Here is a 13,709-nt window from a genome sequence, read left to right on the forward strand (position 1 = left end):
CATTGTTTGTTATTCGGCTATACCCCAACACAAAATAAAAAGTTTAAAAAAAATTCAAAACTATGAAAAATTTACATTCTAATCCCAAAGAAGGGCAATGCCAAGAATGTTCAAACTACTGTACAGTTGCACTCATTTCACATGCTAGCAAGGTAATGCTCAAAATCCTTCAAGTTAGGCTTCAACAGTATATGAACTGAGAACTTCCAGATATACAAGCTGGGTTTAGAAAAGGAACCAGAGATCAAATTGCCAATATTTGTTGGATCATAGAGAAAGAAATTCCAGGAAAACATCTACTTCTGATTCATTGACTATGCTAAAGCCTTTGTGTGGATCACAACAAACTGGAAAATTCTTAAAAGAGATGAGAATACCAGACCATCTTGCCTGCCTCCTGAGAAGCCTGCGTGCAGGTCAAGAAGCAACAGTTAAAATGGACATGGAACAACAGACTCATTCCACTGGGAAAGGAGTACATCAAGGCTATATATTGTCACCCTGCTTATTTAACTTCTATGTAGAGTACATGATGCAAATTGCCAGGCTGGATGAATCACAGGCTGGAATCAAGATTGCCCAGAGAAATGTCAACAACCTCAGCTATGCAGATGATACCCTCCTAATGGCAGAAAGTGAAGACAAACTAAAGATTCTCTTGATGAGGGTGAAAGAGGAGAGTGAAAAACCTGGCTTAAAACTCAACATTCAAAAAACAAAGATCATGGCATCTGGTCCCATCACTTCATGGCAAACAGATGGGGGAAAAATGGAAACCATGACAGATTTTAATTTCTTGGGCTCTAAAATCACTATACACTGTGACCGCAGCCATGAAATTAAAAGATGCTAGCTCCTTGGAAGGGAAGCTATTACAAATCTAGACAGCATATTAAAAAGCAGAGACATTACTTTGCTGACAAAGGTCTGTATAGTAAAAGCTGTGGTTTTTCCAGTAATGATGTTCAGATCTGAGAGTTGGACTATAAAGAAGGCTGAGTACTGAAGAATTGATGCTTTAGAACTGTGGTGCTAGAGAAAACTCTTGAGTCCCTTGGACTGCAAGGAGATCTCAATCCTGAAGGAAATCAACCCTGAATATTCATTGGAAGGACTGATGCTGAAACTGAAGCTCCAATACTTTGGCCACTTGATGTAAAGGGCTGACTCACTGGAAAAGACCCTGAAGCTGGGGAAGATTGAAGGTGGGAGGAGAAGGGGGTGACAGAGAATGACATGGTTGGATGGCATCACTGAATCAATTGACATGCATTTGAGCAAACTCTGGGAGATAATGAAGGACAGGGAAGCCTGGTGTGCTGCAGTCCATGTGGTCACAAAGAGTTGAACACAACTTAGAGACTGAACAATAACAAATGCTTGCTTAGAAAATTGTGTTGAAATATTACTAGTGAGAACAGAGTGTTATTTGAATACCTCATTTTCTCTGAAATTTTCTTCACAATTTTTATATTCTTTCTTAGAGTCAAAAATAGTTTATCTTGTGTTTTGGAATTTTCCCTCCTTGTGAAATTTTGAGGTGTCAGAATTGACATTCTGCTTTTAATTCATACAATATGGGGAGATTGCTTTTTAAAAATGGAATTTTTAAAAGTGGGATTATATAACCAAAATATAAATGCAGTCCTTAAAGCTTATTTTTATGAATGCTATATGGCATATAGGAAGGCAGTAAAGATAATTCTCTGTATTTAAACTGATTTCCTCACTAACACATAGACTGACAAGCAAGAATGCCCACTCATTCCTTAATCCATTACGTGAATGTAGCTTCCACCTCCACTTCTTAGCAAAGTGGTTGAAATGGAGTCTCATTCCCTTTCATTTTGCAAACATTTAAGGTCTTTGCCCTAACAAAATCTACTATGCCATTAAGGGATGATCTCTTACTTTTTGTATAGTATAAGGAAATCATCTATTCTCCATCACTTCGCATCAGCCCTCCTCTCCATTTCTGAGAAATGTTCTACAGTTTTATAGCTTTTGTTTTTTCTTTTAGTAAAGCTTCAAGAGTATTATACTTCTTATTGAGATACTTTGTGCTCTCTCAATTTTAATAGAATTTCGTTTTTGCTTTTGCTGTGAATGCTCTCAGAAAAAGAGATAAGGGAAATACAGCATGTATAGCATCATATTTAAGGATATGTTTATGCCTCTTTATGTTGCCTATCAGAGTAATTTTATGTAATATTCTAAAGTTTTAAACTTCTTAAATATAAGACCCTGACTCATTCATTTTTGCATACCTATTATGGGCTAAGTATACTAAGCACTCCAAAAATGGTTATTAATTCAAGCTGAAGGGAGTGCTTGAGGTTTCTGTATTTTTTGAATGAATGTAATAGTCATGAGTTTGATCATAGTTGTCTATAGAAATAAGCAGATTCTTTATGTGTTATAAACCCTCAGTGTGTGTACAGACTCTAACATGAAGTTTTCTTTAAGCCCAAATACTTTAAACTTTATACTTGAGAAATCTGAAATATTAATAACCAACTGCTATTAATAAAAACCATCTGATTAATAAATTTTTATTAATAAAAATTTCATATGATCAGATTTCTAGTGTTACACCCTTATAAGTATTACTTATATACTCAGTAGTTAATAAATAGTACTGTATTCCACTTTAATATTTTCACATTAAATACCTATTTATCAAATATTGAGAACCTGTTCTGTGTTTTTAACTACAGTAGTGAGCATTGTTAAAAATGTTCACAGAAAACAGTTTTGGTGATGGAAACTTTTAACATTTCATGAATTAGACAGTCTCCTTTTGGAGAATTGCAAAACAGGGCAGAAGGCAGGAGGTTTTTATAGGATGAAGAATAAAGAACAAGGAAGAGAAAAATTGAAGATATCTGATTGATTGGGGCCACATAATCATAACCTTGTTTGGAGTGAGAAGGACCAGAATTGACTTGGCATTTGGGGATTGTCTGACTGGACATACAGCATTTCTGGTCAGGTGGAACATTTACGGGGATATGGAAGTTGTCTAAGTTTGGTTTGCTGACATGGCACTCTCAGCAGAGCAGCTCTGTCTTAGGCCTAGAAATTTATTTCAGTAGTGATAACACAATGTGGCCTCTACTCTCTTGAAACTTACTGCCTAGGAAAGGATGAATACAATGAATTCACTCTAAGTATAAGCACTTACGAGAAATCTACAGGATGTTTTACTAAGGAGGTGATGTTTAGAAATGTTTAATCTGATACCTGAATACTTAAGTTAACCAGTTTGGTATAATAATATGTATTTGGTCTTTGCCCCTGGTTCCTGACAATGAAATCAAAAGTTTTAGCCCATGAAATTTCCAAAGTGATGGAAATGTCTTCCGTTGTTCATATTCAACATACTTTTAAGCTAATGAAGTGACTCAGGGGGGGATCTCTAGATAGCTTCAAAGTGGGGACTGGTCATTAGAAAGACCAAGCTCATGATGGCCCTGTCCCCTTTCATGAGAAGAGGTGAGCCTGGAAATTGAGTTACAAGAACACTTGAACAAGATTCTGAGAATTTCCAGGTTGGTCAGTGTTTTGATATGCTGGGAAGGTGACCCACTTGTAGAAGGCATGACAGGTCTCCACCCCATCCCCCCTACATACTTACCCTATGCATCTCTTACATCTGACTATTGCTGAGTTATATCCTTTAAATAAATAAGCTGGTAATCATAAGTAAAGCACTTTCCTGAGTTCTAGAGAATTGTCAGACCTCAGGAGGCGTTATGAGAATCCCTGAATTTGTAGTCGGCCAGGTAGAATTGCAGGCTGCTTGGTGACTGCATTTTGCAGCTGGCATCTGAAGTATGGAGTCTTGTGGGACTGAGCCCTTTACCCACGAGATCTGTGCTAACTCTGCATACTATCAGAATTTAGTTGAATTGATAGACACTCATTTGACAATGAAGACTTAGTATTGAAAAGAAACCACATGTTTGGGGTCAGAAAACACTACAAACCAGACAAAGGGAAGTAGAAGAAGATTCTAGTAGAGAAGTAGCAAGTATGCAGATTCTCAGGTGGGATAGGTCTTGATTTGTTCCAGGATCTGAAAGTGTGGCTTCAAGGGTTATAAGCAGATGATAGACAAGATCAGATTTGAAACTTATTTTTTAAAAAAATTCAAAGACAGCACTTGACTTGACACTCCAGGATGTCTGGCTCTAGGTGAGTAATCATACCATCGTGGTTATCCAGGTCATTAAGACCTTTTTTGTACAGCTCTTCTGTGTATTCTTGCCACCTCTTCTTAATATCTTCTGCTTCTGTTAGGTCCATAACATTTCTGTTCTTTATTGTGCCCATCATTGCATGAAATGTTCCCTTGATATCTCTGATTTTCTTGAAGAGATCTCTAGTCTTTCCCATTCTATTATTTTCCTCTTTCTTTGCATTGTTCAGTTAAGAAAGCATGGCATCCAGTCCCATCAGTTCATGGCAAGTAGTTGGGGAAAAACTTGAAACAGTGACAGACTTCATTTTCTTGGGCTCTAAAATCACTGCAGACAGTGACTGCAGCCATAAAATTAAAAGATGCTTGCTCCTTGGAAGAAAAGCTATGACGGACCTAGACAGCGTATTCTTTGCCGACAAAGATCTGTATAGTCAAAGCTATGGTTTTTCCAGTAGTCATGTACGATGTGAGAAGTTGGACTATAAGGAGGGCTGAGCACTGAAGAATTAATGCTTTTGAACTGTGGTGCTGAGAAGACTCTTGAGAGTCCCTTGGACAGCAGGGATATCAAACCTGTCAGTCCTAAAGGAAATGAACCCTGAATATTCATTGGAAGGACCGATGCTGAAGCTGAAGCTCCAATACTTTGACCAGCTGATGCAAAGAGCTGACTCATTGGAAAAGGCCCTGATGCTGGGAGAGATTGATAGCAGGAGGAGAAGTGGGTGACAGAGAATGAGATGGTTGGATGGCATCATCGACTCAATGGACATGAGTTTGAGCAAACTCCAGGAAATAGTGAAGAACAGAGAAGTCTGATGCACTGCAGTCCATGGGGTCACAAAGAGTTGGACATGACTGACTGAACAGCAACAACAAATGACAACACAAAATTGGAGTGGTTAGAAGAAGGATGGTTACAGGGAGACTGATTAGGAAGCTGGTTGCAATGTTCCAAGGAACAGAGAGGAACGATGTGGGAGACAAGGGTGGTAAGAGTGGAGATGGTCCCATACAAGATGACGCAGAAAGCTTATGTGTCTTTTGAAGCTTATAAAATATTCTTATTTCTGAAGAAATAATTATACAGGTAGTAAATTCAAAGCTTTGTTAGTGAAAGTTGGGATTCAGGTGATGTAGGAGAAGACCTAGCATATGTACATATTTGTGTGACCTTGGTTAAGCTGTTTAATCATCTGAATCACATTTTCTTAATTTTGAAAATGAGAACAATCATTCTTTTTCTTCCTACTTCATAGAGTTTGAAGATGAAGTAAGGTAATGTATGTCAGAGCACTTCATAAATTTGTAGGAGAATGTGGCTTCTGATCTGTATTTCTTCTTCTCATCAGAACTGAAAGCAATAAAAGCTAGTTGGATTACATTTCTTTCTTGGATATTTTCATCTGCCCTACTTATAATTGAGTCCTTATTTCAGGAACAGTCAGTTCATAGAGGTGCCCCTGATCTTTTTGTGTGTATGAACTACATTAATTTCTCAGTCTTAAAAGAGGAGTGTGGGGTGTGGGTGTAACTGTAGGGCTTCTTGTTTCATTTTGAGCTGGGAGGGAGAAGGGAATGATTAGTCAGCAAGGGAGGAATTGTTGCAACTTCCAACCTGGCAGTACCTGAAGAGAGAGAGGCTTGTTGACAGCCCAGATCCAGGTTGCATTCTGCCAGTTGTTAAACATTTAGCAGGGCTAGTGGAGTCAATTCATTGTTGATTAGATGCTCCCCCGAAATAGAAGAATGTGGCTTTCAGTTTAGTGTTTGTGTGGATAACTATCCTAGAACAGTTATTTTTATCATCAGGGCAGAGACCTTGTCTTATTCACTGCTACATCCCCAGTACCTAACAGTATACCTATACTGTGTCTCCTTAATAAAATCTTGTTGAAGGAAGACATTTTTGGTAAAGCATCTTCATAATATTTACTAAACTTTCTTAGATCATACTTAACATGTACAACTATGCTTAGGAACTTTTTTTTTTTTTTTTGATTCTCTGAATCAGTCTGATTCTCTGAATCAGTCTGATTCTCTGAAATGTACTATATATATATAGCCATGTGGTCCACAGAGTCTAGTTGATTCTCCCTTCTTAACATCTCTCATACCTATTGCCCACCTCCATCTCCACTGCCACTTCCTTCATTGAATCCCTTGTCTTACCTGGATTGTTGTATCTGTAGTTTTAAACTGATATCCTACTTTCAGATCTTATATACTCCAACCTCCCTTCCCATTGCTGCCAGAGTGCAGCATCTTTAAGATACAAATTTTAGTCTCCTGTATTTGAGTATTTAAGGATACTTAAATACTTCCCTTTTACTTAGAGCAATGAGTTTCCAGCTGTGATGGTCTAACAGACTGATACATCACAGTCACCTGCAAGGTGATAGATGTGTCATAGTATCTGTGCCGTCTCTCATGAAAAAGTCCAGAGAGAGATAAAAGCCATATTTATATATTAGCTTTTAAATGGTTCATGGAATCACAAGGATAGAGCAAGACAGAGCAGCTAAAATGTCCAGTGTCCATTGTTATTTTTTTGCTACTTTATATAACTAAAAAGAGCATACTTCTAAGTAGATTTTGCCAGAAAAGACACTCAGTACTTTTTTCTAGAGTGTTTTTATCATGGAAATACCCTCTTTCCTTAGTTGCTTTTATTTATGCTTTGTCAGTTTGTTGTAGATGATAGGTTTTGTTTATTTTTAATAGCTTAAATATGGCAACCCACTCCAGTATTCTTGCCTGGAGAATCCCATGGACGGAGGAGCCTGGTGGGCTACAGTCCACGGGGTCGCAAAGAGTTGGACACAACTGAGTGACTTCACTTTCACTTTTCACTTTATTAATAGAGGCATGTTGTACCTGTTAATACAAGTATTATACATTTTTATAGTTACATATTTCTAACCCTTCAATGAATGAACTAAAAGAAAAAAGATCAATATGCATATGTCTTTATCCATCATCTCTATACTTCTAGTAGGGTGAAATTGTGTTTCTAAAAGGAATTATTGCCAACTTAAATTTATTTGTTATTGTCATGAATTGAGGAGTATAATGCAGTACAGACAGTATGGTATAGTATCAACAGTGGATCTTCTTATAGATCAGGAAATAGCAAGACCTGAATGTTGGTAGTTCAAGAGAGTCATGGTAATACAAGTCCTAATAATATTTTATCCCTTTAAAAGTAAATTTTCATCATTTTGAATTAGTATTTTCCTTTTATCAAATAGATAAACATGTACAATGGAATATTGAGTTTATTTCTTATTATATTATACTTATGAAGGCCACTTTATAGTAAATTTTAAAGGAGCATATTCAGTGATTTTAGGTATTAAAATACCTAATAATAGCTGAGTACTGTGGGTTAGAGAGCATTTGCAGTTTGAATCCAGGCAAGGTAATTCTCTATTAGAATGGAAATCTAATAATCCTCAGAAAAACCTAAGAGAATTCAGTGTTTCTATAATACATTATCTACAGTGTCTAGTTTTCAACAAAAATATAAAACATGTAATTAAGCAGAAAATTGTGACCCATGGCCAAGAAAAAATAGTCAATAGAAACTCTTGTTAGCCCAGATTTGAATGTATCAAAGATTTCAGTGCAGCTATTTTAAATGGTAAAAGGATTAAGAGAAAACATGTTTGAAGAATTAAAAGAAAATATAGGCATGTGAATAAACAGGTAGGTAGCCTCCCCAGAGCAAGAATATAACCCATGGAAATGATGGAAACAAATATAATCAAAACAAAAAGAAACGTAGTCTTAGACCTGAAAGCACAATTACTGTAAAGTTTTTGCTGGGTGGTCTGAAAAATGGTTGAAATTGTCAGGAAAAAAAAAAAAAACCAACAGCAGCAGACCTGGTGCCTCAATAGAAATGACCCTTTGCAAAGAACAGAAAGAAAAAAGACTGAAGAAAAATGAGCAAAACTAAGAGAACTGTGAAGTAGTCTAATATGCAGTTTTTTGCAATCATGGAAGGAATGGTGAGAAAAAGGCATAAAAATATTTGAAGAAATAATAGCCAAAGCTTCCCAAATTTAGTGTAAAGCATTGATGAATCTAAGAGGATTGTAGAACCTGAAGAAAGATGAATATAAAGGAAAACCTTTCTTAGACACATCATAGTCTAACTGCTTTATGATAAAGAGAAAATTTTGAAAGCAGCCAGAGGAAAACAAGATTTGTTGCTTACATGTCAAGGGAAAAAAAAAACCTGAAATTATTTCTTGCTAATGAAAAGTCCCAAACATTTAAGAAAAAAATTATGCTGTGTGCTTGGTCATGTCCAACTCTTTGTGATCCCATGGACTGTAGCCTGCTAGGCTCCTCTATCCATGGAATTTTCCAGACAAGAATACTGGAGTGGGTTGACATTTCCTACTCCGGGGAATCTTCCCGACCCAGGGATCGAACCTTTGTCTCCTGCATCTCCCTGCATTGGCAGGCAGATTCTCTATAATGCCACTAGGAAAAAATGAGAATTTTGGAAAACTTATATCCACTAATAGCTTTCCAATACTTTGAAAGACATTTTTAAATGATACTGATTAATATTAAGAAATATGATTTTAAAAAATATTGTATACTTGAAATGTGTTAACGTTTGAAGAACCACATAAGGAAGACATGGATATTTTAGTGAATCATTATTTTCCAAATGACCAATGCACAGTGTTATGAAATCATTCACTGATTAAAAAAGGATTCATTCAAAGTGTAAAGTAGACCTATGGATTTTAATGTAACAGGATGTAGAAAGTGTCTTAATAATGGCTTCAGATTCCGCATTGGAACGACTTTTTAAGAAACTGACATTCATCGATACTTATTGTATAATATCAAAGGAGAAGAAAGAACTACACCTATCTTAAAAGGCTACTAAATGACTTTTCCCTTTCCCATCTCTGAGAGACTGGAATTTTCTGCATATATTTCAACCAAAACAACATATTGAATACAAAAGCAGATATAAGAATCCAAATACCTTCTTCTGAGCCAGACATTAAGAGATTTGTTTAAAATGTAAAACAGTGTGACTAATCCTTATTTTCTTTACTTCTACCTCCTTTTGTTATGTTTAGAGGTTATCAAGGGAAAGCTGTTCAAAAAGTGTTAGCAGACTTCAGGCTTCAGTAGAGGCCTACACAGTCAATAGCCGTGATATTCTGAGTCGTTACTCAGTTTCTGAGAAAGAACAGTAAACATTTGAAATCAAAGAATCATTGAATCATATGGTGTAAAGAAAATTTATAAAGTGTACCCAGTAAGAGAGATTCATCCAGAATTGTTATTTAGTCCTGCTTACTGCTTATAATCTGATAAATGCATGTGACAATGTTAGTTTGTATTTCTTATCTACCAGGTGACAAAACCAATTTGCCAAAGATAAATTTGTTATAAGGGATGTTCATTACATAAAATGTGTAGTAAATTTATTTTAATTTTGCATTACTTTGGTCTTTGACAAAAATAAACCATTGCAGAACAAAGTAAAAAAAGCCTGCCTACCTACCTACTTACATGAAACTATGAAACTGGATAGTTTCAACTTTCTGTATCTTGGTATTCATCCTATTTTTTTTTCATCGTTCTTAGTGACTTTGTATACTTACTTTGAATTTAGAAGGTCCCTTACTATTAATGAGCTTGTAAAGATTTGATTGTCATTTTAAGGCTTATTGTGGTTATAAAATTATCAGGCAAATGTTCCTGTATGCTCTCATTTGGCTTTTTATATCTTTACCTAATATTTTTGGTAGCCTTGAAATTTGCATAGTGAACAGGAGCACTAAAACAGATTTATTTTATACTTTTATTTCCTTGATAGTTGAGTAACTTGGAAGTAATTAAACTGTCAAATTTTTCCTATATTGCATATAAGGGACTTAATAATGATTTACTTTTTGAATCGTATTTTGTTTTACTTTTGAAATGATGAGGTTTTTTTCCCTCAGTGCAAATGATTATGGTTCTGAAAGTCACATAGAGGCCTTCACCAGAATAGAAGACTTCTAATTTGAGGATCTCAATTAGCAGTATTTATTTGGGGCTAGAAATAAGACCTGATTATTTATCAGCTGTTTTCTTAAACCACAGTTTTCCTTGTGTTTTCTTAGGCTAGAGATGAAGAGGAAGCCTTTCTGGATTGGAGCGATGATGATGATGATGGATTTGATCCAAGCACACTTCCAGATCCAGATAAGTACAGAAGCTCTGAAGAGTCAGATAGTGAAGATATGGAAAATAAAATCAGGTATGTTTTTACTGTTGGTAACATTAAGACTAGGAATCTTCTCCTTTTAATAAATTCAAAAGATGTGTGGAGACAAATATCTCATGCTCTTCTCATTGTTTTAGAGGCCCTTCTACTGTTCATACCTGTTTAACAGGTATATGGGTGATAAAGAGTTGTATCTTTTTCTTGGTCTATTCTTTTCTTCTCTCTCTTTTTGAATCTTTATGCTTAAGTATTTGATCCACTAGGATATATTTATTGCAAACAGAGATAAGATTTTATTTCGATTTACTGATGAGATTATTGTTAAAAATTATCTCTGAATTTTTAAATCACATTCTTTGATATAAAAGTAAGAAACACATAAAATAATGGACAACTCATATGTAAACAGCCCTCTCTCAAATGTGGACTTATTTGTTGCCATGCCAAAAGCAGAAATGTAATGAATTGAATGACCTGCTCAGCACTTGTTTTCAGAGTACGATGTATTAGGTTATATTGCAATTCTGTTGATTTAGAAGTTGAGAAAATTGAACTGCATGGACATTCTAAATCAATGAGCCTATTTAGGCACAAGGAGGATACTAATGCTGGATGAAGTTAATGTGATTGAAGGGGAGAGGAGACTGGTTGGAACCCCTCAAGTGCTAGTCTGAAAAGTTTGAAGTTGAAAAAAATAGGCCCCAGAGAGCTATATAATCTGGCTTTAAGCATTATAAAGAGGTCTCAAAAAAGATTATCCCCTTAGAGAAATGATACAGCGAGATCATTTCATTTACTCTTTATTTTAATCTGTGCTCATCTAGACATAGAATTATTTTATAATAGTGAAAATGACCCATCCAAAATGCAGTCTTCCCATGTGATGCCAGAAACTTGAGATTTTTACTGTTGGACAGCTCGGTTATGGATATAGTAGCACTCCTAACCCAAGAAGCATCACAGGTGAAAACAGTTTGTTAGGATTTAGAAAAAATATGTAAATGATAAGGGTTAAATAATTTAGGTCCAGAGCATAATGTTAATCTTTAGAAATTGACCTCTAAGAGTAAATACCTGCTTCAGAGTTTCTTGGTGCACATGTCCAGACCTTGATGAGCTATCAGTATGGTTAAATTTGTTGCCCTTTTTATTCTTATATAAATGCCCTTCTTTCAGAGTGATTTCTGGGATCTCCATTTCGATAGGTGGGGTTTTAACACACATGACTTTATATCAGTAACTTCCAAATGCTCTGTGTAATTTTTCTCTCTGAAGGGAAATTTAATTGGTTCTTACAGTTTGTTATTTGGCCATGTTTTCCATATCTCTCTAACATAACTTGAAAACATAGGGCCAACTTTTGAAGTCATTGGTAAGATGACAGCAGTCCTTCTGTATCTGATTTGTAAGGATTTTTTTTCTAACATTTTTGGTAACTTCTGAGTTGTCCTTAATCTTCAGACAGCAGACATTTCGTTTCATTCTTTTGGCATTTCTTACCTTCTTAGTGACATTTCTCTGCTACCTCCTAGTTAATATGACTTCTTCTCTAATAGTTTCACGTTTCATCCTTTTAATTAGCCTGTAAATGCTTTGTAGCCAGAAACTCTTTTTATATCAACACATTCAGCTCCAGTCTCTACTCATCTCTCCAACATTAATGTAATAGGCACAGAGAAAGGCCCTGAAATAGTTGCATTGATTAATTAATTGAGGAAGGAGATTTATAGAGTAAAAGAGAAGTATAATGGTAAGCAACTATACAACTGATCCTAATAGCTTAAATGAGACAAGAAATGATGGAATATGTTGTTGGAGAACTGGAAGAAGCCAGGTTCAGATAGTGTAGTGGTGATGGACAAGACAGTAGGAATACCTTGAGAGATACCAAAGCATCTAATTCAGTGGCAAGGGTTTAGATGGGAAATATTTTTTTTGTTATTTCATGTGTTTAGTTTTGGCTGTGCTCAGTCTTCACTACTCTTCGTTGCAGTGGACGGGTTTCTCACTGCGGTGGCTTCTGTTGCTGTGGAGCACAGGCTCTAGGGTGCACAGGATTCAACAGTGTGGCTCCTGGGCTTTAGAGAACCAGTTGTGGTACACAGGTTTAGCTGGTTCATGGTGTGTAGGATTGTCTTGGATCAGGGATCAAACTCATGTCTCCTGCATCGGCAGGTGGATTCTTTACCACTGCACCACCAGGAAAGCCCCAGATCGGAAATATTTAAGCATTATGTAAAAATTAAAATAGTTTTAAGTGCAGGCATAACTGGAAACTACACTAGCAGAGATTGAAAGGAATTGAAAAACTTTGGTTTTAGGCCAAAGAGAAATTATCTTTTGTTGAAAAGAATATCAACAAAGCCTTTATTCCATTAGTGCATTTAGGGGCTTCCTAGAAGTTTCATCTTTTGTATGAGCACAGTAATTGTCTAGTCCAACCGCCTCCTCTCAGATGAAAAAAACGAGCTTTCAAAGGATAAAATAATTTGTCTGTGATCACAGTACAAGTTAAGGACAGATCAGTGTAATCTGCCTGAATCAAATTGATTCCTTGGTTCTAAGACTCCAATCAGCTTATATAGAATTACTCAGGCATTAGGAGAGATAGCTCAGGAAAACTATATCGAGACAAATGTAATGTTATTTGACTGAAGATCTGATCCATGGACTAATAGGATAGATTGACTGGACCATGGTTTCCCAGCCTCAGCACTGCTGACATTGTGGCCCAGATGAGTCTTTGTTTTGAGGGGTTTGGGGTGGCTGTAGACTGTTTAGCATCATCCTCTACCACTAGCACCTCCTCAGTTGAGATAAGGATTATTCTCAGACATTGCCAGATATCCTTTGGGGAGGAAATTCTGTCACAGTTGGACAACCAGTGGACTAAACCCCAGGATGGCAGAACGTATCACTAGTGCCTTAATTGCCCAGTCCCTCATCCAAGGCGGGCTTTGTATTCTGTCCATTTAGCCCTAGCAGTCCTTCTCAGACAGGGCCGTCAATCATTTGGGATCAGTATACAAGATAAAACCTGTTTTCCATTCCTGGTCTAGAGGGCAAGGTTTAGGGTAATTTGCAAATAATAGTCTGCATGGGAAACTTACACTCTCATTTTCTCTTCTCTCTTGAAATTACTTTAGTGGCAATGAATAAAGATACATGTAAACTAAAACCACATTGTTTTAAATAAGAGAAGGTATTCACAAGTAAATTCACACTGCACTAGAATTTTGACAGTAGTAATTGCTT

The 13,709-nt window shown here is 36.2% G+C and overlaps 1 protein-coding gene across 1 annotated transcript in view; it reads left to right on the top strand.

Annotated features, from left to right (window-relative positions):
• DDX10 (DEAD-box helicase 10) overlaps positions 1-13,709 on the top strand; it is a 302,422-nt gene that overhangs the window by 261,010 nt on the left and 27,703 nt on the right. Inside the window, exon 17 of the mRNA XM_070803372.1 lies at positions 10,351-10,487. Within this exon, the coding sequence (XP_070659473.1) occupies positions 10,351-10,487 (137 nt within the window). The remainder of the gene's footprint in view (positions 1-10,350; positions 10,488-13,709) is intronic.

The sequence above is a fragment of the Bos indicus genome, chromosome 15 (assembly GCF_029378745.1).
Source record: "Bos indicus isolate NIAB-ARS_2022 breed Sahiwal x Tharparkar chromosome 15, NIAB-ARS_B.indTharparkar_mat_pri_1.0, whole genome shotgun sequence".
Taxonomy (NCBI): Eukaryota; Metazoa; Chordata; class Mammalia; order Artiodactyla; family Bovidae; genus Bos; species Bos indicus.